General features: G+C 42.6%; 1 protein-coding gene across 12 annotated transcripts in view; it reads left to right on the forward strand.

The window, feature by feature from the left end:
- Nucleotides 1-22,337, forward strand: part of MCTP2 (multiple C2 and transmembrane domain containing 2) — a 243,461-nt gene that overhangs the window by 105,213 nt on the left and 115,911 nt on the right. For 9 of the 12 annotated variants that reach the window (XM_027067969.2, XM_053223601.1, XM_053223606.1 and 6 more), the window contains 4 exons: nt 5,992-6,156; nt 8,367-8,497; nt 19,417-19,603; nt 22,203-22,296. In XM_027067969.2, the coding sequence (XP_026923770.2) occupies nt 5,992-6,156; nt 8,367-8,497; nt 19,417-19,603; nt 22,203-22,296 (577 nt within the window). The other 3 variants (XM_053223609.1, XM_053223608.1, XM_027067973.2) reach the window with 3 other exon arrangements.

A 22,337-nucleotide genomic window follows, 5' to 3' on the forward strand; every position in this document is an offset into this window, starting at 1 on the left:
CCCCGCCAACATTTCAGACCTCTTGAATCAGAATCCCTGGGGATGGGGCCCCCCGCAATCTTTCTGTAATCCTTCCAGGGGATTCTGAAGCACGTTTGATTGAGAACCGCGAGGTACGGCCGTCCTGGATAGGGGTGCCCTTGAGGTATTTTATTTTTTATTTGTTTTATTTACTTTATTTGTTTATGTTTTAATTTTTTAAATGTTTGTTTATTATTGAGAGAGATGGAGCACAAGTGGGGGAGGGGCAGAGAGAGAGAGAGAGAGAGAGAGAGAGAGACACAGAATCTGTATGAAGCTCCAGGCTCTGAGCTTCAATCTGTCAGCCCAGGGCCCAACGCAGGGCTTGAATTCATGAACCATGAATTCAAAGTTCGGTACTGAGCCACCCAGGTGCCCCGCCCTTGAAGTATTTTAAGTGAAGGAGAGACACAGAAATATGGAACAGAAAAGGGAAGGCCAGCAGGGTGACACATGTGAATCCAGAAATACTAGACAATGGGTGTTATTACATATGAGCACAACATTTAACTTTGAGCTTCTTAGAGGTTAGGGTGAAAAAGAAAATCTTGTTGAATCACTTTATTTTATTGTATTTTATTGTATTTATTTTAGAGACAGAGCACATGAGTGGGGAGAGGGGCAAGAGGGGGGGGGAGAGAGAGAGAGAGAGAGAGAGAGAGAGAGAGAGAGAGAGAGGGGCAGGCGCAGGGGGAGAATCCCAAGCAGGCTCCACATTTAGCATGGAACCCAACATGGGGCTCAATCCCATGACCCTGGGATCATGACCTGAGCTGAAACCAAGAGCCGGGCACTCAGCCAACTGCTCACCCAGGCTCCCCTTTTCTTTTCTTTTTCAGTGATAGGAAGAAATGCATTAGAAACATTTTCCTGGTCCTAAGCCCTAAGAAGTGGGTATTTATAGACTTGATCGTTTTGTTGTTTTTAATCTTAATCTAATTCTTATTTTTGAGTGCAAAAACAGAACAATGATACTTTGCAATGAAAAAAAATGTTAAATCTCCTCTAAAACTTTTACAGCTAATATGTCTGTACAACCTACAGATTATTCATTTTCCTCGAGACTATAATCTAGTTTTCCCATACAAATATAAATCTCATGGTCCGTGTCCACGTGGGAGATTTAAAAGGCTTTCTTTATATCCTTAGGCAAAGATTTTTGTGTAGTTCTAGGAGAATTTATGCCCACAGCATCCTCTTCGGATGATACAAGAAGCCGCCAAGAAGGAGCTTCTCTGGGAGCCTGCTGGATGCATGTATGGACCTTCTCATGTCATGCTATAAAAGCTGTTGACAATGAACAGTTGTTTTACATGTTAAAAATGCTTGGAAGGAATATTTCAGGGGAACCTTTTATAGACTGAATGTTCTCCCTTAGCTTTTCTTAAGCAATGCCTAGCAGAGTCGAATCCTGTTGTGTTGTTCATTTTGCTTACAAAGTTAGCGACTTTTTTTCTTCCCCCTGTGCATTTGTTTCCACTGCCACCTCCTTTCTCACAGTGACTTAGGGAAACGAATCAACGAGAGTCGAAATAGGACCCATCGGCAGCGTTGGAACACGTGTTTCTAGACTCCAGTAACTGAGACGGTAGAAAAGTTGCCCACACGATATTTGGCACCTAGTTAGGTATGTGTTCCTAGAACAATCTTGAGAAAATATTTTTGCCCTGCCCTTCTTTTTCATTTCTGGCTCTTCAAAAAAAGTTTTTTTGGTGTTTTGTCATACCCAAGGGAGTACTTCGGATAATGACTTTGCGGTATCCATCAGCATAGTGTGTCCCAGAGAGGGGCACAGCTAGCTGTAATGTTGCTTTTGATGACTACAGGCTGTGGCCCCGGCTCCCGGACGGCATACTACTCCTTCCAAGCTCTTTCTTAACTCTTAACCTCCTTGCCGTTCTTCCTGGCCCACGACAGAGAGGAGGCACTTGGCTGACAGGCCTGTCATTTCTGGGTTTTCTTAAGCAGCCATGCCAAGAGACCAGAGCCCATATCTCCATCTTCCCAGCGTGCCACTTGGCCCAAATCCTTAAATAATGCATGTGGCTAAGCTGGAATCCATTTTCTATGTCCCCAGGAATGACAATCCATTCTCTGTTTTGAGAGCCTATTCCTAGATCAGAAACTTGTGAAGATTCTCCGCCTGTTGGGAGTGGAAGGTCCACAGCTCCTTACCTTCAGGCCTGTTCTCTTTTGTCCCCCCTTCCTTCCTTGTCCCCGGGATTGTCATGACCCGGAAGTGAATTGTTTCTGCAGCTTTTCATTTTTTCTGAAAGTCAGTCTGTTTCAAAGTTAAATATTGAACCTCAGGGGCACTTTGGTGGCTCCTTTGGTTGAGTGTTCGACTCTTGATTTCAGTTCAAGTCATGGTCCCAAGGTCGTCGGATGGAGCTCTGAGTCGTGCTTTACATGGAGCATGGAGCCTGCCTGAGATTCTCTCTCTCTCTCTCTCTCTCTCTCTCTCTCTCTCTCTGTCCTTCCTTCCGTCTCCCCCACTCTCGTGCACACACTCTCTCTCTAAAATTAAAACATAAATAAATAAAACAATAAGTATCATACCTTGTATTCACCAGTAATAACGAACGTGTGTGCTTCAGATGGAAGTTATGATTTCTGTCCAGAAGAAGGGTGTGGATTTGGTGGGGTGGGGGGCCAAGGAAGAGAGAGAGAGAGCCTATGAATGAAACAACATAGAAATAGTAAAAGGTTCTGATTCCTTTGGGAGGAAGGAGAAAAATAGCAAAACCCTGATGTACTATATTTTATCCTTTATGTCGGCTGAGAAATTAGGGTCAGGACCCAGAAACTTTGCTCTATCTCCTGGTGTTTGTTTCAGCTCAGGTGGGGTGGGCTTCTCCTTTGATGGGTCATTTCCTTGTCTCCCTTCACATTCCAGGCTGCATTAAGATGACAAATTTCACTTATGGGCTCAGGCACAGACGTGAAAACCTGAGCTATGGAGCTAACAGGGTGAGTGCAGAGGAGTGGATTTATTGGGGGGAGAAAGGGATTGTTCCAAGAGCACAGCAGATTTGGGGAGCCCGGCCCCGCATCAGAGAGTGCACAGGATGGCCCGGACAGTACCCGCCTCTCCCCCATCAGCCCTGGTCTGAGGCCTCATCACTTGCCCCAAGGCTGAAGACACATGTTAAAGTAATTACGAGACTTCTTTAAAGCACACACACACACACACACACACACACACACACTCCAGAATATGTTGTTCGTAGATGTGCAACTTTATTTGGACATCACCTGAAAGCAGGTTTTGCAGAAAAGATTGAGGGCGAAATACGTAGAATAAAGGCCTTGTGTTCTTTTCTATCTGTGAACTCCACAATAAATAGCTCACTTCTCCTACGCTGCCTTTAGTGAGGAGAAAAAAAAAAATCTTGGACAGCAAAGAGCATGTCCGTCACATCAAACATAACTGCGTTAAATAGTAAAATGTTCAAAGTCCAACTGAGATAGATAAAGGCTTTGATGGAAAGTGGATATTTCCCAGGGACATTACAAGCAATAATCCAGATGTTATGCTGTAATGCAACGAGTGTCGTGGATAGATCAGGAGATCCAGCCAAGCCGCGCCTGATGTAGGCCTTAGCCTTGCCCTCCCATGCTGTTCCGCCATATGGAACCTATCTCTCGGCCCTCTTAATAACCAGCTTTGGATTCCATTTTCACAGAGCTCATAGAGCTAAGTGGGGCTGTTTTATGGACAAGTTAGATAGAAGCCTTTCCAAGATAAACATCCAATTTGAAATTAGGACATACCAAGCCACAAAATTATTTTAGGGCATATTTCATGGAAGCCCTGCCATTTTTCTTAGGCAATTGCCAGACTGGAGGATGCCCTTTGATCCCATGTGGACATTACTCCCTTCTTTATAAAAAGGATTTTGAAATAGTTGCAGTGTTTAGGGAGGAATATATCTGTCGGAACTTTGAAGCATGGCCATGGGACAGGTCATGCTTTTTAGCTTGTTGGTTGGCAAGTCAAACTTTAAGAAGAAAAAAGAAAAAAAAAAAGGGAATTGTAGCCGGATATATGAATCAAAATCTCATTTTCCTTTTAAAGATAGAAGTTTTCAGCCCGTGTGCTTAATAAGCTATAAAATGTACTCAGTGTATCCACATCTATACGCTCAAATATAAATTTATAAACACATACGCATATATGTTTGTATATGTGTCTGTTGGTGTACTGTGTTGGCGTGTGTTGTGTTTAATTAACATGAAATCGCTTGACTTTAATACTTTCATATAGCTTTTTTTATTGAATATATTCTCTCCACAACCAAACTGGAAATAGAAGTTCAGAAAGAATCGTTCATGTTCTCCAGAGGAGAGGGATTTTTTTTTCTTTTTAAAATGAATTATTTTCCCTTGCCCCCTCCCTGCTCTGTCTCGGCACCTCCAAAACTCGTGCATGCGTGTGTGTGTGTGTGTGTGTGTGTGTGTGTGCATTTTAAGAGAAGAGCAGCGCAGATGTGAAGTTTGAGAGTGTGGACTTCCTTGAATGTGCTTTGCTTAAGGTCGTCATAAAATGATCAAATGCTTGGTGGCTTGTTGCCGCACCATTTATTAAGAGTGGTGGAGTAACGTGTTGGATGAGGTAAGCTGGTATATAATTAATACGGTACTGACATACCATTTGTTGTGATAAATTGTGACTAACTGGTGTCCGAGCGAATTGGTGTCTGAATGATCTCGAAGATATATTGAGTAGATGACAGGAACAAATATATAGTGTTAGAAATTCATGGCTTTACTATGGTACTTTATGCCATTTACATTCTCCAGTCCATTTATTTCTCCTTCAAATACGCCCGCCTCTGCTCGTACCATTTCACGTATCGAGCGGCGAACGTAGATCAACTCCACCAACTCAATGCAGCGTGCGGATCAGGTGGGGATCCTCATTCAGACAAACTAACCATAAAAGAGACACGGTGGAGACCTTCAGGGAAATGTGACTCTGTGCTGGGTGTCTAACAATATTAAGGGAGTTATGGTTATTTGTGTTGAATGTGGTCACGGCAGGGTGCTTCTGTAAAAACACATATGGGTTTTGCTTTCAACTCTTTCAGCCCGAGAAAAAGAGTGAAGGGCTAGATGAGGTCAGATGGGCAAAAGGTGGAATCAGATGGATCAGCACGTGGAGATTTATATGCCATGCTCTCTGCCTTTGTGCGTGTTTGGAAATTTCCATAGTGGAAATTAAAAATAAAGTGTGCGTGTCCTCTTTATAATTTAATAATCGGGGATGTTTGCTCTCCTCTACATTCTGTTTAAGGTGTGTGTGAGTGTGCATGAGTAATATAATTTAGAAAAGGAAAAAAAACAAACAAACAAGTAAAGAGTTACCCAATCTCTACTGGATCCCAGGCGCCGTGCTAAGGACGTTATACATCCTTCCCCTCCCTGCAGATCTGCAAATCGCATTTGCCTGGCTGGTTGCTTCCAGGCTGTATCTGGAGTTGTGAATCTCACTGTGGTGGTGGGCATTTTAGGAGCAGCCCAAGGAATAAAGGGAAGTGTGGACAGATTTGAGTGTGAGGGATAAAATCAAAACCGTTATTGCCAAATGCCCAGAGGTATTTTGTTTGCCTGCAAAGCAATGCCTCGCTCCTGTCTCTCTGTTCCCAGAATGCCTTTCTTCCCTTCCTTCTATTAAAATAGCTGAAGGATTCCTACCACGGAGCGCACCTGGGTGGGAGGATAGGCCAGGGCCAAATCCAAGCGTTGTTCCTAATCATCCTTCACTATACTTTAGAAGTCCAGGGCTGGAGAAGGAAGCCACATAACTGTGCCTGCAGGTTGGCCAAATCCTGAAGACAAGTAACACTTTCAGCAGCTAGGGAGTACTATTCCTGATCCCCATACTGAGAGCTGGAACTTCTGTGATCACCAAAGTCACACTCAGGAATTATCAGCACGTTGATCTGTCCTCTTCTTTCTTTGCTTTAGTCCTCTTTGATACGCAACTTGCGACTCTCAGAGTCCTTGAAAAAGAACCAACTCTGGAATGGGATTATAAGCATAACCTTGTTGGGAGGGAAGAATGTATCAGGAGGAAGCATGACAGAAATGTTTGTCCAGTTAAAACTGGGAGACCAGAGGTATAAAAGTAAGGTAAGTTCTGTCAATTCCTTAAGAAGAAGCATACCTTTTGTAATAAAAGGACTGAAAAAAAAAAAATGTTTCCCACTCTAAATTTCACGAGAAGAGAATTGTATTTTCCGCCCTCGTAACAGTGTTAGGAGCATCCCGGGCCACAAAATAATCTATAACTGAAGCCAATTGGTATAGCTGTTTGGTTGCTTAGCATAATTTATTTTAATGTAGTTAACTGGTGCTAGAGAAAGCTTATGAAATAATAGATTTGGATGCATTGATTTATTTTTGTTTTGAAAATAAGCAAGATGTTGTTTCATAGATTGCAGGAACGGGATAACCAAATATTTTCAAAATCCTACAAAAATAATAGTGTAATATATTTATATGAAAACATTTGAGAAAAGTAAAAAGTTCTCAAAACCATCTACTTTTTGCTTTCTCTTACTTGTAGGTATTAACACCCCAAATAGAGAGACATTTGTTGTGGGTTTTTTTGTGATTTTGTTTTTAAAGTATTAGTGATTTTTTTTTCGAACAAAAGTAACGGCGTTTGTAGCCGCCTTTAAAAATCAATCATCTTCTTCTCCTGAAACAAATTCCACTTAATTTTTAATCTTAGTAATTTGGCGTGGTTTTTATTTCAAAAACCATAGTCTCCAAACCATGGTAATTAATTCGTTTTACATAACTGTCAGACAGGAATATTTCCTAAGTTTTATGGATTGGGGGAACGAGGGTACTTGAAAGTTAAGTCACTTGCCAAAAGCTACATGGAAAAAAAAAATGCAAACCAAAGAAAACATTGGTAGAAGATTTTGAAAATAGACCCGAGGATATTTGCAATTCGGGCTTTCCCGTGTAGAGTCCGTAACAGATGAAGATATGTGCAATTGGAAAATGATTTAGGGAGCAGAAGTTGGTCTCTGCTGTATACTTTTAAGTGCAAAATCAAACATTAAACATCATTTACCCCACCACAAGGAGTAAAGAATTAAAGCTCACACTGGAGAATCATTTTTGAAAAATATGAAAAATCAGGGGCGGGTTAACAGCCGAAATATGCAGGCATTTATTTTAACCAGCTAGTTTCAGGCTGTACCTTACAGTGAACGTAGCCAGAGTGAACGCATCTCTCCACGAAGGTCCCTGTAGCCAGCCAGGGTCAGGCTAAGGATTTATAAGAAAAATTATTCATCGCTAAGTACGCTCAGCCCCCCCCGGGGTAAGGTGAAGTGCAGAATTAGCCCAGCATTTGCTACCTGCCCCCTTGAGGAATATCACATTTAATTTGTGTGGTTGAGTTTCTTTTCTTCCGTGGTTTCTAAAGTCTGTGAGCTGATATATTAAGCTCAATGTAAAAAACAGCTGAAATGATAATACGTGATGTGGGCTACAGCCGACATCCGAGTTATCCCTGATTCCCCTGGCGGTAATAGTTTGGCGCTAGGATTTCTAGAATTTCATAGTTGACTCTAGAGCCTGATAAGTCAGTGCCCGGCATTCCTGCTGATTTTTAGTCACGAATCAAATCTCGACGTAAATGAAACAAAAGCAAAAATGCTGCTAACTGATCAAACACACACGATCGGAGAACACAGAAACACTTGTGGAATTTTCACACCACCCTGCGTCATCTCGCGGTGTGGCAGCCGTGAGGCTTCTTAGTCTTTCACACTCGAGTGACCGGATTCAGGAAACTCGGACTGAAATGTGCAAGTTACGGGTTTCTCACGCAATGCATCGGACAGATGTTAATTAACACCACAAACTGCTAATTTATATACTCCTTAGGCCAGCACTGAGTGGATGCGCTAATAAAAATGTTACTTGCATCCGGTTCACCAATCCGTAGTCTCTTTTGTGAGAGGGAGCAACTGTAAATGTCTACTGAGATGTGTTTTCCGTGTATATAATACCTATATAATTTATGGTTCCTGGTGGGGTAATTCCTTGTGGGGTTACTCTTTTTTAACTTGCTGGAGAAATTATTGAATCTGGGGGGTGAGCTAAGAGGGTAGCGATGTTTTGCCAATTCCAGAACCCTCAAAGTCCCTTTCGTTCCCAAACAGAAAGTTTAGCTTTCTCGGGGGGGGGGGGGGGGGGAGGGGGGGGAGGCCCATCGCCATGACTTCCTGCCGTTTAGCAATGACATGTATGTGTATGTAGCTGCTTTAGCGACGAATGGCATTTTGAGAAAGTAAATATCATAACCGCATGTTTTCTAGACACTGTGTAAGAGTGCAAATCCGCAGTGGCGGGAACAGTTTGACTTTCACTACTTCTCTGACAGGATGGGCATTTTGGACATTGAAGTGTGGGGAAAGGACAGCAGAAAGCACGAGGAACGTCTGGGCACGTGAGTCTGCTCTGCTTTCTAACTCGTGGGAGACGCGTGGGCAGCTCGCGTCTGCGTGGAGCTGCTCAGAGACAATGTCTTGATCTGTGTGGGCTTAGAGTCAAAACCTCATATCCCCACCCCGGGAGCCATAAGTCAGCTGGACCCTAACCTGGGGAAAAGGTTTTGTTTTTGTTTTTTTGTTCTAACTGGTAAATGCCATTTAATATTGATGAAAACAGAAGAAAATTGTTACGTGTTGGAAATTCTCTAAAAAAAAAAAAAAAAAAAAAAGACATCGGGCCATTTCAGACAATCTGCGAAATGGTTATGCATATGGCCCTTGAACAGCATGCGTTGAACTGCGTGGGTCCACTTACATGCATTTTTTTTTTCCCAATAAATACAGTATACTAAGCGTCTTTTCTCTTCCTTAGGATTTTTTACAAGAACGTTTTCCTTTTCTCTAGCTAACTTTGTTGTGGGAATACAGTGTCTGACACCGATAATATACAAAGTTATGTGTTAATTGTTTGTACTGTCGGTAAGGCTGCTGGGCAACAGGGGGCTGATTTAGTAGTTGAGTTTGGGGGGAAGTGAAAAGCTATTTTTGACTGTGCGGGGTCATCAGCGCGCATGACCCCTGCACTGTTCAGTAATCAACTGTGTAAATTTCCAGCGTGCCCTCTAATTTTGGTTTTGATACTTAGTAAAATACCCTACAAGTTAGTAAGAATATCAGCCGTGGTGTCTCAAATGATGGGAGATCTTTCAGTGTCCTTCATGAGCTGTGTGGCAAACCGTCATGAAATCTGTTGAGCCGACTTTCTGTATTCTACGTCTCTTTACTTTGCACCCTCCCAACTCCATTGGGGCTCTCACCCTCCCGTAACCAGCGATACTATGACTGTTACGGCTTTCTTCTGGCTTGTAGTAATGCCATTAAATGAGACTGTGCCTGCACTGTGGCTGGCCCGTGGTAAGTACGGTGGACATCGTGGTGGAAGCATACATCATCTCTGATCTTTCAAATAGCCCTGCAGGTTGGCAGCATTACTCTCCTTTCTGAGATGAGGGGACAGAATGCAAGAGGTTTACAAATGACTTGGTCGTGGACTTCAGAGCAGCAGGTGCCAGGGCTAGGAGGCTGTGTTTTCCAAGACCGATTTCTTTCCACCAAATCCCTGCCTTGTGTTCATCCCGTATCCAATTTTTCATCCCGATTCTTCACCCCGGTACAATGTGTACACAGACCTTAAATCTCGAATGTAAGCATGCAAAGGGCTCTCAACAGCTGTTGGTCATCTTTTCCAAACCAAGGACTCCGGAACCTTGGGTTCAGAGAGGTGCCTGGGGCTCGGCCCTTGGAGAACGGAGAGTCTGCTAAAACCTCTGTCGTGAAGCCAGAGCAGCTCAGCCCTTGCCTGTCGTCTGCATTGGGGTTCAGACTGAGGGAAAGTCCTCTTGCTGAGATCTAAACATTGAAGACAGCTCCTCTAATGGGACCCCTGATTTTCACCGATGACGAAAGGCAGAGGCCCAGAGAAGTGCATGTTTTTCTGTCAGCAGGGAACTTAGAGGCGGAGATGGGACGAGACCCAGCGAACCCAGTCCCTTGTACGCTGCTTTTTCTGCGTAAAATACTGAGCACAGCGTCTGGCACACAGAGCGTTGGATCTTCCTGCCGTCGCCCCGTCCCTCCTCAGCAGCTCTCCTGAGGTAGACGGGTGGCGAGTTTGGTACCCACGGAACGTTCCTCTGGTGTTTTCTCAGTGGAGGTACCGTGTCCCGGGGGACTGTCCGGCATGTTGCAGGAGGTTTAGGAAATCTGGGTCTCACCCACCTGATTCCGGATACTCGTCTCTCTCCCCAGTGGTTGTGTGGGAGATATACACATGGCACATCCACATTCCATCACACGTATCCAGACACCCCCCCGGGGGAACAGCATGTCACCAGTTGAGACCTCAGCTCTCCCAGCCTCCCTGGGGCACAGCCCGGGTTGCAGGGCTTCATGTGGCCCTCTTGTCCCCAACACTCTGCTGAGCCCACAGCTGGCCGCCATTGCTTTATTGCCAACCTCGTGGTTTTGGTTGGTGCTTTCGGATAGCAGACTAGGTCCTGTCACCCTCCGGCTCCCGCAGGAGGTCTCCCCCTGGCCATTTTGCAGATATAACCCGTCGGATGACTTTAGCCCGGTCTTGTCTCTCCCTCCTGCACCCACACAGGGTAACTGAGGCACTTCTGACGTTCCCCACTACTTCTGACACTTGTCACCGCTGTGACATTGCCAGTGCCCTCCCAACGCTCACGGTTAGGAGCCCCAGAAACTTCGTGCGGGCCCAGGGAGCAAGGATTGGTTACGTCAGTGCCCGGATACAGAGGATCCCGTGTCCCAAAGCGCCACCTGAGTGATGGGAATTTGGGTTTCCAGGGATGAATGGCAAACGTGTTATTTTAGGAGGTGCCAGGACTAATGCCCTCTAGCCTCACACATCGCTGTGCTGCCACGTTTCCTTCACACAACAGGAAGTGCTTTGCCAAATGAGTATTGAGTTTCTTCGTGGCCACGAGAAACCATGTAGAATGTCCAATTTAGTCTATGTTTTGTCATTTGAGTATCCATTTATTTTAGCGATTTCCTGTTTGCAACTTAGCCATGTACCTGGCCTGGGGGTCATGGCGTCCTTCCTCTTCATGGCTTTTAAAGGCTTCTTTTGGTATCCTTTACTTTTCCCTCTGCTGAGGTACAAACGATAGCAAAGGTATCTCTTGGGAGCTGGCTACGCAGCATTACCCTGGAGCCAACTTCCAGGTGGGGTGACAGACCTCCCCTAAAATATCTTCTGTTCCTCAGAGTTAAACAGGAGGTGGGGCCGGCATGGGCACACCCCAGACCCGTTCCATACGGGTCCTCCTTCCTTTCAATTTCACGCTTCTTTCCTTCTCGTTTCATTTTGTTGTCGTTGTTGTCATTGGAAGGCTCAGTTGTTTCATCTCCCAGGGCTGGGGAAATACCTTTTTGCATGAGGAAGCTCTCTGACAGTGTGAATGAGTCATGAACGTCTGTTAAGACCTGTCGCGTATTTTGTTTTTGGATCACACCTTGATGCTAGTACTCGAAAGCCCCACGTGTCCTCTCTGCGGAAATTCTTTTTGAGATTAATTTTGAGATTTTCCTCAAACGTTCCCCGCAACGTTCGCAACTAAACTTATGCAATTTAAGAAAAAGAAATATGGATAGTAAAAGTCATGTATATATGAATATATATATCGAATATATATATATATATATATATATATATATATATACACACACACACATATATCTCAAAAACAGTATAGACAATTTTGGAAACTTTTTGTAGAAGTTTGCAGGGAATAGGGGCTATCTTCAAGGACTTGATGTAAAGGACATCTGTTGGCCAAAGGATTGAGCCATGGCATTGGCCTTGGCCTTGGTGGGTTGCTAGCTTGATCGTGGTTCAGACATGGGCCTGCCTGATGGCCAGCCACCGCCAGGATCTCCTAAGTCACCTGGAGCTTTCTGAAATCCTCTTGTACGAGGCTCCCTCTGCAGTCTTCTGAGACTCTTCTCAGAGTCTTCTCAGTCTAACTGAGCCACAAGTTAACCCAAGGGGGGGGTTCAAGGCTGGTGAGATAAAGGTGTTTGAACAGATCCAATGCCATCTGGACCATGGTACCTACTAACTCCACTGTTTGTCCAAGAGCACAAACAAAACAAAACAAAATGGAAAAAAAAAGCAAACAAAAACACCAAAAAAGCAACACGACACAACACAAAACAAAACAACAGTCTCTGATTTTAAAGGCCACCAATGGTCCAGAGACAGTGAACTTTTCAGGGGAGTAAGAAATAAAGTTAAACTTTATTTCTAAGTTGAACCTGCTCCAACTTTCAACCAAGATGGCAAGAGTATACATATAGGTTATCCCATTGTAAACCTGGGCCATTTCAAAATAATCCTTTTGTTTTCTGAAAGTGTATTTTACAGTTCAAGGCGGTTTTAGAGATTAACTCATTATTATAGAATATTCTAGGCTTCACTGGGTTTTGAAAAGTTAAGAAGGACAATGTGCAAGTCCATTTCAACTGGGCTGCTTCAGAGGCAGCCCTCGGCCCCGCATGGTGCCTTGGAAAAGTGGTGCTAACATTGTACTGGTTTATTAGTGACGCTGATGCCATAGAGAACCGGGGCTGGAATATTTCTCCGGACAAATTGCACCGCGTGTCATTGATCTGCTTTTACAGCCAGGCTTGACACATTCACCATTTTCTTCCTGTTCACCCCCTTCCTTAGCCTCTGAGATTTACAGCTTTTAAAACTACAGCACTCTTTTCTGCCCCTTGCATTTAAGTTAAAAGCTGACCAGTCTGTAATATAAAACAAGGAATTGTGGTAATGAATAAGAGGTTAAAAGCTATCATGGCAAGTGAAACTTGAGCAGGTTCGACTGACTGATATGGCAAAATGATGTGTTGAATTAAAACATTGAAATGCTGTGGGATTAATGGAGAAAGACAGGAACAGGAGGTCAGAAACAGTGCTAAATCAGCACATTATACGCCTGTGGGCTAGAGGAAAGCTTTAGTACACATGCCTGTTGCAGAGGGAAAAAAATAGTAATTGAGTCGTCATTTTCTTCAGGTGAGGAGAAACATGCACTTTTCAATCTGAGAAGCACCTAGGAAATATATTGATTGCCGTCCCTTTCTCATGTAGAGGAGGAATTAAAGGATGCACAGGATTTCATTACAACAGCAACAACAACAAAAAACCACTGCCTTTGTCATTTGGATTTTTTGACTTTGAGTTTCCTTGTGCCACTGGCCTTCGTTTGTTTGTTCGTTCGCACTATTCAACAGAGAGCCCGTCATGTACCAGATGGCCTACAAAGTGCTGAGGATTCAGTGGAAGATGATACAGTGATGCATATAGTGCTGTCCTCAAACTCTATAAAGTTCTGGGGCGGCTGCATGTGAGCAGGCAGTGACTTGGGGGAGGGAGGGAGCAGCTCCCTGGAAGGACAGAGGTCTAAGCTGGAAGCCTCTAAAGATGGCGGGTTGGCCTGACCAGGAGATTGGAGGAAGAACACTGTCCTAACACAGGCACTTCTCTTGTGTGTGAGGTCACACATGACGCCACAGGGACAGAAATTTGCCAGTGCTCATTAATCACGTAGATGCTCTGAGTATGTGTTTTCCACATCGTTCCCAACAGACAGCAATTTTATAAGCTTTATTGCTGGGTCAGATTTGTTAACAAGTGTGTCATTGGATATGTTTGGCCACAGTTTCTTGGGCTGTGGTGAGCTAAACGCAAGGCTTTACAAATTATTTTTAGGTCAGTTTCCCTGATGACTTTGTCAGCGTGTCTGGATCGTCAGCAGCCAACCTTGTAAAATTTTAAAATACTAACATCGGTGTAATTCACCATAGGCCAAATTATTAACATTTCTGTAGATCACTGGTCAGCAAACTAGGGCCCATGGGCCAAATCCAGATGGCTACCTGTTTTCGAATAAAGTTTTATCAACTACCAGCCTTGTTCGTTTGTTTACATTGTCTATTACTGCTTTTACGCTGCAAGGGGAGTTGAGTAGGTTCAGCAAAGACCACATGGCCCGTAGACTTCAAATATTTACTTTTTGGCCCTTTATAGAAAAAAATAGTTGAGGTGCCTATTATTTATTACTTATTAGCTGGTGTGATAATTGAGCCAATTCATTCTACGAGAGCCATTTAGACCATCTATCTGAAAACTGAGTTTATTTTTCAAAGAAAATTTGCATATATCCTAGTAAGCTAGGCTTTCATAAATGCTCTGAAAATGTTGCCATTTGTGTAGTTGGGGAAGAAATTTAGAGGCTACAAAATGGAAGGGAAACCAATACATAACAGTCCTTGTAAAATTCTGGAATTAGACAGTGAGTCTGCAGTGTTTATAAGAATGAGAAAGAAGGGAGGAGTGGATGGTATTTTAATTTGCCCAGAAAGCTGGGCTGAATTTATTCCCTAGCATTCCTGGAGGCTCCTGGTGCACTCCGCCCGTAACAGGGAGCTACACAGATAAAGAAAGCCTGGGGAAAGAACACCAGATTCTGGAAAGCTTCAGTAGCACCAAGAGAGAATTAAGAGACCAACTAAACATTATGGTATTTTCTCAGGGCAAAATCGGAAACCCTTTAGAAAATAGAAGACACGACCTAAGTGCTCCTTTCAAGGTTTTTTATGTTAAAAATGTCTTCGATGAAAGTATTTCAGATTTTTTTCTGTCTTAATGATTTTAGATTTCAGAGTACTTACCTTCACTTGAACCTAAAAAAAAAAAAAGTGTTTTGTTCACCCAATCCTACGAAAAAAAAAGAGATATTTTGTTCACACAGTAACTTCCCTTTCTTCAGGAGGCTCAGAGAGTATTGTGATAATATCTGCAATTCGGAAAGACGAATCCTTTTTATTTTGTATTTATTTATTTTTTTGAAGTCTTTGTGTGAATTCCAGGGAGTTAACATCCAGTGCTATGGTAGTTTCACGTGTCCACTACAGTAATTCAGCACTTCTGTACATCACCCAGTGTTCATCGGGATAAGATGCCTCCTCAATCCCCATCACCTCGTTCACCGATCCCCCCCGCCCCACCTCTCCTCTGGTAACCATCAGTTTATTCTGTATTAAGGGTATATATTGATTTGTCTCTCTTTTCCTTTGCTAGTTTATTTTGTGTTTCTTAAGGTCCACATATGAGTGAAACCATATGGTATTTGACTTATTTCACTTAGCATGATACTCTCTGCATCCATCCATGTCGTTGCAAAAGGCAAGATTTCATTCCTCTTTATGGCTGACATATATGTGTGTGTGTATATATAAACATAAATATGTATATAACGTATATATCACATATATAACACATGTATAACACATATATTATATATATAACACATATATAACATATATCACACATATATAACATATATCACATATATATCATATATCACATATATAACATATATTACATATATATAACATATATACATAACATATAATACACACACACACACACATATATATAACATGCATATTTCACATCATCTTTATTCATCAGTTGATGGACACTTGCGTTGCTTCCATATCTTGGCTTATTATAAATAATGCTGCTACAAACATAGGTTTGCAGGTATCCCTCTGCATTAGTTTTCTTGTATTCCTTGGAAAAATCTACAGTAGTCCCATTGCTGGACCATAAGAGCTCTCTTTGTAACTTTTTGAGGAACATCCATAGTTTTCCACAGTGGCTGCACCAGTTTGCATAAGACAAGTCCCCTTTATAATTTTTTTTTTTTCTCCTGCTTTTGCTGATAATACAGTAACTCCTTCCTGGCTTGGCGTTAATATAAATAATTCTTCCAGCCTCTGGCTAATCTCCAGAGCTTCTGATTCTCCTTCAGACATGAGGATCAGCTGGAACAATGTGGGCTAAGGTTGGAATAGAGTAAAACAGAGGACAGGTTCTTGTATGGAATTCATTTCTTCTTACCCCCAGCTTTCCTCCTTTCTTCCAGAATGTGGAAATAAATGTGAAAACCAGGTGGGTAGAAGAGAGGAAGAGGGCAATTCAGTTGCAGAAAGTTTATAGAAAGTCCTCTTTAGATGGGGTGCCTGGCTAGCTCAGTGGGTAGAGCACATGACCTTTGATCTCAGGGTTTGATTTCAGGCCCCATGTTGGGTGTGGAACCTACTTTAAAAAATTTAAAAAGTCATGTGTTTTTTTTTTTTTTTGTAAGTTTTAAAAAATGTTTATTTATTTTTGAGAGAGGCAGAATATGAGCAGGGGAGGGACAGAGATAGAGGGAGACACAGAATCTGAAGCAGCCTCTGAGCTGTCAGCACAGAGCCCGACACGGGCCTCGAACCCACGAACCACAGGATCATGACCTGGGCTAAAGTCGGACACCTATCCAACTGAGCCACCCAGACGCCTCTCCCTCCCCCTCCCCCCGGCCCCAAACGTCATCTTTATATGGGAGCTAGTTGTTCACCCTAGAGAGAGGGTAGATGTAAATTCATTCTTAATTCTTTTATTTATTTATTTATTTTTTCAATGTTTATTTATTTTTGGGACAGAGAGAGACAGAGCATGAACGGGGGAGGGGCAGAGAGAGAGGGAGACACAGAATCGGAAACAGGCTCCAGGCTCTGAGCCATCAGCCCAGAGCCCGACGCGGGGCTCGAACTCACGGACCGCGAGATCGTGACCTGGCTGAAGTCGGACGCTTAACCGACTGCGCCACCCAGGCGCCCCATTCATTCTTAATTCTTAAGATATCAATTTGCATAATGGGGCAGGGACCCTAAGAGGCTGGGTCATAACCCCGGTGCAGAAGGATCAGTGTTTAATTATGACTGACATGATGGTGATCTATCCATTTAATTTGTTCTTTTAAATCACTATGGAAATAAATTAAGTATTTGGCTAACCCCACTCATTAGCTAACGGGGCATGTAGACTGTAGGACCCTTTTATCTAAAATAGGCGGGGCTGTCTTCATGTATGTGTTCTTTCTTCACCATCCAAAGAATGTTTCGAAATGGGGTAGGTGCAAAAGTTTCACAGGGGACAGAAATGCCTAAAAAGTTTGTGGAGATGTGTAATTTCTAAGAAGAAACCCAGTGCCTACTTTGCACTTTGTCTGGTACGTGATTCGACATTTGTTTAATAAACTGCTCTATTCCAATGAGTTGTGCCTTGCAACAGGCAGTGTGAGAGTTTGCAGAGTTATTATAAACATGCTAACGCTGCTCACAGTCTTTGTAGATGACTTTTTAGAATTAACATAAGGTTCGGTTTGGAATTATCGAAGAGAAATTTTATCGTTGCCTAATGATGCATCATTTTTGGCCCCTAATTTGCCTCTTGTCTCCAAGTAACTTCTGGTTGTTCAAAAAACAAAGCCACCGCTATTAACAGGAAGGTAAAATTCAAAGGATGAAAATAAATTGTCATCAGTAATGATATTAAGATGAATGTTCCATAAATAGGTTATTGCTAATTTGGACTAATGAAAGCGACCACCAGAAAAAACTCTTCCAAATTTGGGTCATTTCTCTTTCCACAAGAAAGAGCTTTATTCAATGGAAATGCAAAAAAAAAAAAAACAAAAAACAACAATGTAAAATAATGCTTTGCAAAGTACTCCTAAGCAGATGTGCAACTACTACATTGGTTAAAAATTTGTGGGTAGTTTTGTAGAAAAGGCTTCGTTATAAAGCACTTGACATTTCTTTCCTTCCAAGCCAAATTAATTCTCCATTTACATACTTGCTTATGAAAGACAAATATTTAGTAACCCCCATTTTCACGGTAGCAAACTTTAAAAGGTTCTTTATTGCCACAAAAAAAAGTCTTGATTCAGAGCAGAGAGGATTATTTAAAAAGACATTTTTCTCTAATGTGTCTCTGGTAGATACACTTGAATTTATTACATGCAAAAGCTCTAATTGCCATCCCTTCTCAAAACTGGAATCGCGTTTGGAAATTAGGAAATAAATTACCCACACCTATTTAATTTTAGGTACGTATCAGTATTAACATATATATTTTATTCTGTAGTAAGACCTGGTGTAGAATTTTAATATCACTGATATTTTTCTCTTTACTTGGGAAGAGATTGCAAGGTTTCCAATTTATGAAACCGGCGCTCATTATATATCATGTGGCTCAAAATTGTCATTGCTTTATGTGTTGGGTAACTTTACCTATTTCGAACCATCTGCAAACATGCAAAGTCCATTCAAGATTTAGGGTAAGAATCAATCGATTTATCGTTGTGCCACGTTGTGAGAGGCAGGGATTCCTTTATACAGTCTTGAATATTCATCTCACTCAATAACTATGGAGGGAAAATGAGAATTAACACACACGGGCGCGCACACACGTATTAGAAGTGGGAACTACCACTGCCTACCCTTCCTCCCTCGACTCGACCCTACCTTTTTCATCCACCTGTGCGTGAACAAAGCAGGTGTGGTCCAGCCAAACCCAGAGTTGTCAGTGTTAAAGCAAATAAATGGCTTAGCACCTCAGCCCTCCTTTTTGGTGTTTGTTTCTGTATATAAATGTGTTTGAGGTTTCCAGCATCCCCAGAACATTGGCTGTTGAGAGACGGAAAACATGCAATTCATAGCAGATGGGTGAAGCCTTTTCTTGGCAGAGTTGCCGAAATGGGATCAGTCAACAGCATTTCATGCTCCATTTGTCCAAGAGCAGTCCACCTGGGGAAACCCTGTGGAACCGTGCCTATTAGGAAAACACCTTAACACGTTGCTTTAAATAAAAACTCACCGGTTGGCATTTCTCGGGAAGCAAATAGTTTCTCCAGTGAGCCCTCTGCCACTTTCACTTCTTTGGTCTTTTCTCCCTTTTTTTCAACCGCGACCATGTATTTTCTTCGCTGGCGAAAGACGCGACGCAGAGAAGCCGTCTAGAGCCCTCCCACGCAATGCTTGACCTTGGAACTTTTTTCTTCCTACTTCTTGAGCTCATTGTCTTCCGGCAGACCTCATGTGGCATAGCTCTGCCTCTTTTTTTCACCTGCCATCCCCTCTGTGTTGCCTTCTCTTTGGTTTCATTACGTCTCCCCCCCTCCCCCCCCCTTTGGTTTCATTACGTCTCCCCCCCCCCCGCCCCCCTTAATCTTAGGGTGTGTCCCCCCCGCCCCCCTTAATCTTAGGGTGTGTTAGGCTGGGAGTGAGAATTATGAGCGAGGGAGCCCCTGTGACCTTCACCGCTCAAGAAACGCATGGCGAGAGGGAGTGGGGTTTGGGGGATGATGAAATAAAAATTGGGTGCTTTGGGGGGCCAGCAGCGGCCAGGAGGTAATCCCTTTTCGTTCTCTGGTTCCTACAACTTTTCCAGGTGCAAAGTGGATATCGCAGCGCTGCCTCTGAAGCAAGCCAACTGCTTGGAGCTGCCCCTGGAGAGCTGCCTGGGGGCCCTCCTGATGTTGATCACGCTCACTCCCTGTGCTGGCGTCTCCGTCTCTGATCTGTGCGTGTGCCCCTTAGCAGACCCCAGCGAGAGAAAGCAGATTGCCCAGCGATATGTGAGTGCTCTGCCTCGCCACCCCGCTGCTCCCCACCACCTCCGCTTTGGAGTTGAAACAAAGTCTATGAATTAAGAAAAAAAAATGCATGAAAAGAGATCTTTGTCCATAGTTTAATGGCATGTCTCATAAAACAAGACATCAGATCGAGAGGTTAATGCATTAGCGAGAAGGTGAAAGTCGATTAGGCTTTGCTGTTTTGAAAGCCGAAAATGGTGTTTTGAATTTTCAGCGTTCAGAAACTCTTCGGAGAACGTTGAAATCCACAAGGAGGCAAACTTGTTTAGCATGCCTGCATATGTAAAAACGAATTTTAATAGAAGTTCACAGAGATAGCCTTTTTTTTTTTTTTTCTTTTTCAACCGGCCATCAGGTTGGCTATGTTACACCCACCTTTCCAGAACCTCTGAGAATCGAGTGAGAAAGTGCTTCTGTCTCATAAAGCAATGCAAAGCCCCGGACAGGCACAGAATGGTGTTCTGTACTACCCTGGATAATAAAGGCAGTGTGTGATTTTTGCCTGAGTAGTTGCAATGCGCTTACAAGTCCACTCAGCATCTTTAAATCCAATGGCTTCGTTGCTCTTCATTTATTTTCTGTACTCGGGCTTTCTAGGTGTCCTTATTTGCATTCTGTTTTTATCCCATCTTCTTTGTAAATCAATACGTTTATCTTATGGCCGCACACGAAAGGCACGTTTTAGAAGAACAACACGAAAATGAAGCAAAGAAGAATCCCTATTTAATGGGAATATTATTCTCAGCGTTAACTGTAGGGCCTCCAGAATCCTTCACTGTGAGGCGTATTGATTAATTGAATAATTCTTTATCTTCGGGGAGTACAAAACCCAACCACACATCGTATTGTCAACACGGACTTTGTGCCAGGTTGGCCTGTTCTAGAGGCGTTTCTACAAAATCCACTATTAATATTCTTTGATGGCTTCAGTCAAGCGTATGAAAATTTGATGATAAAACTTCAGACTTTCCCCTGGACTTTCCCGTGGAGAAATTACCAAACTTACCAAATTCACGAGGAGGGTCATGTATTTATAAAGTGATTTTAAGTAAGATCATCCTGGCTGCTTTGAATAATGCCTCAGGATTTGAGGAGTACTCATGGAAAATGGGTTTTAAGAGGCTCATCCAAATAGAAATTTTTTTTGTGTTTTCAGCTAAAGATCTGGGCAGCGTGTTAGAGGGAAAGAAGGCCATGTCAAAAACACAAGTTCCAGACTTCTTGAGTTTTAGCTTGTGAGACTAGATCATACTGAATGCATTTTCACATTTAAACAGTAAAAGTATTTATTTCAAATGTTTTCATTTAGATTAAAATACTTTAAACTAGCTTAAAAACTGCAGGTTTTGTTTTGTTTTTTGGGTTTTTGTGTTGTTGTTTTTTTTTTCTTTAGGTTGGAAATACACAGCAGAAACAACTTTCAAAAGTGTGTAGAAATGATGCATAGTAAGTTAGGCACACCTGAACTATTATTAAGTTATTGTTCTTCTATCCTGAGATGTTTAAATAACAAGGATTTTACTATCCTCCCATAAATCCCCAAGGCCTGCTTATCACAGGTTTTTAGCAAAGGATACAATGATAGCGGAAATATTATATCCAAAAGTTTTAAAGCAGCATCTTTTCAGCAACTGTTTTCTGGAGGCATGCAGAGATACTTTATCCGCTTATCTCTTTCATGCACCATTTCGGAAGGATGCCGTGTACAGAGATACCGAAATATTGCTATCCATGCAATATACATAATTCTTTTTTTTTTAGTTTTTTTAAACGTTTATTCATTTTTGAGAGACAGAGAGACAGCATGAGTAGGGGAGGGGCAGAGAGATAGGGAGACACAGAATCCGAAGCAGGCTCTAGGTTCTGAGCTGTCAGCAGAGCCCGACACGGGGCTCGAACTCACGGACCGTGAGATCATGACCTGAGCCAAAGTCGGAAGCTTAACTGACTGAGCCCCCCAGGCCCCCCTGCCATATGCATAATTCTTAAGGATTTTCAGGATGTACACTCAAGCATTGGCTCATGCAAACTGAAAAATAAAATAGGTGTGAATACAGGGTGATACTACATGCTCAATGTTTAATTTAATGAGGTGGCTAAAACGTGAACCAGAAAACGCACTCTCTTTCCATCCCAGCTCTCTTTCCAGTAGTAATAAGTATCTGCGAAGGGTCCAAGTTGGGTCCTCTGGTATCCATAAATTTTGTACTAACGAGGTCAGAATAATGTTGCCTTTTCGAGTGATTTAAAACTTTTAATCAAGAGAAAGAAGGGGAAGAAGAGAATGAAAAATGAAAAAAAAAAGAGAGATGTACCACATTTTGGGATACCTGTGCCATCAGTGGGGGCGATGTTAAGAGTAGATTGTGTGTATGTTATAATTGGTTTATTCTGAAGTCCCTTTTAATCGGTTGCTATGAATGCCTAGCTGCCCCATTGACATAATGCACTTCGGAACTTTTCTAAGCTTTGCACGAGAAAGGTGATGATGAATCTAGAATGTACTTCTGTAGGACTTGATGGCATTAAATAGTATACTAGAAAGTCATTCTCATGCATAATCTACTTTGCTCCCCCTTAGTGCTTACAGAATTCCCTGAAAGATATGAAGGACGTCGGCATTTTACAAGTGAAGGTCTTAAAGGCAGTAGATCTCTTAGCAGCGGATTTCTCAGGTATAAACATTTTGAATTCATTTTCATTTTTATTTATTTCC

The sequence above is a fragment of the Acinonyx jubatus genome, chromosome B3 (assembly GCF_027475565.1).
Source record: "Acinonyx jubatus isolate Ajub_Pintada_27869175 chromosome B3, VMU_Ajub_asm_v1.0, whole genome shotgun sequence".
Lineage (NCBI taxonomy): Eukaryota > Metazoa > Chordata > Mammalia > Carnivora > Felidae > Acinonyx > Acinonyx jubatus.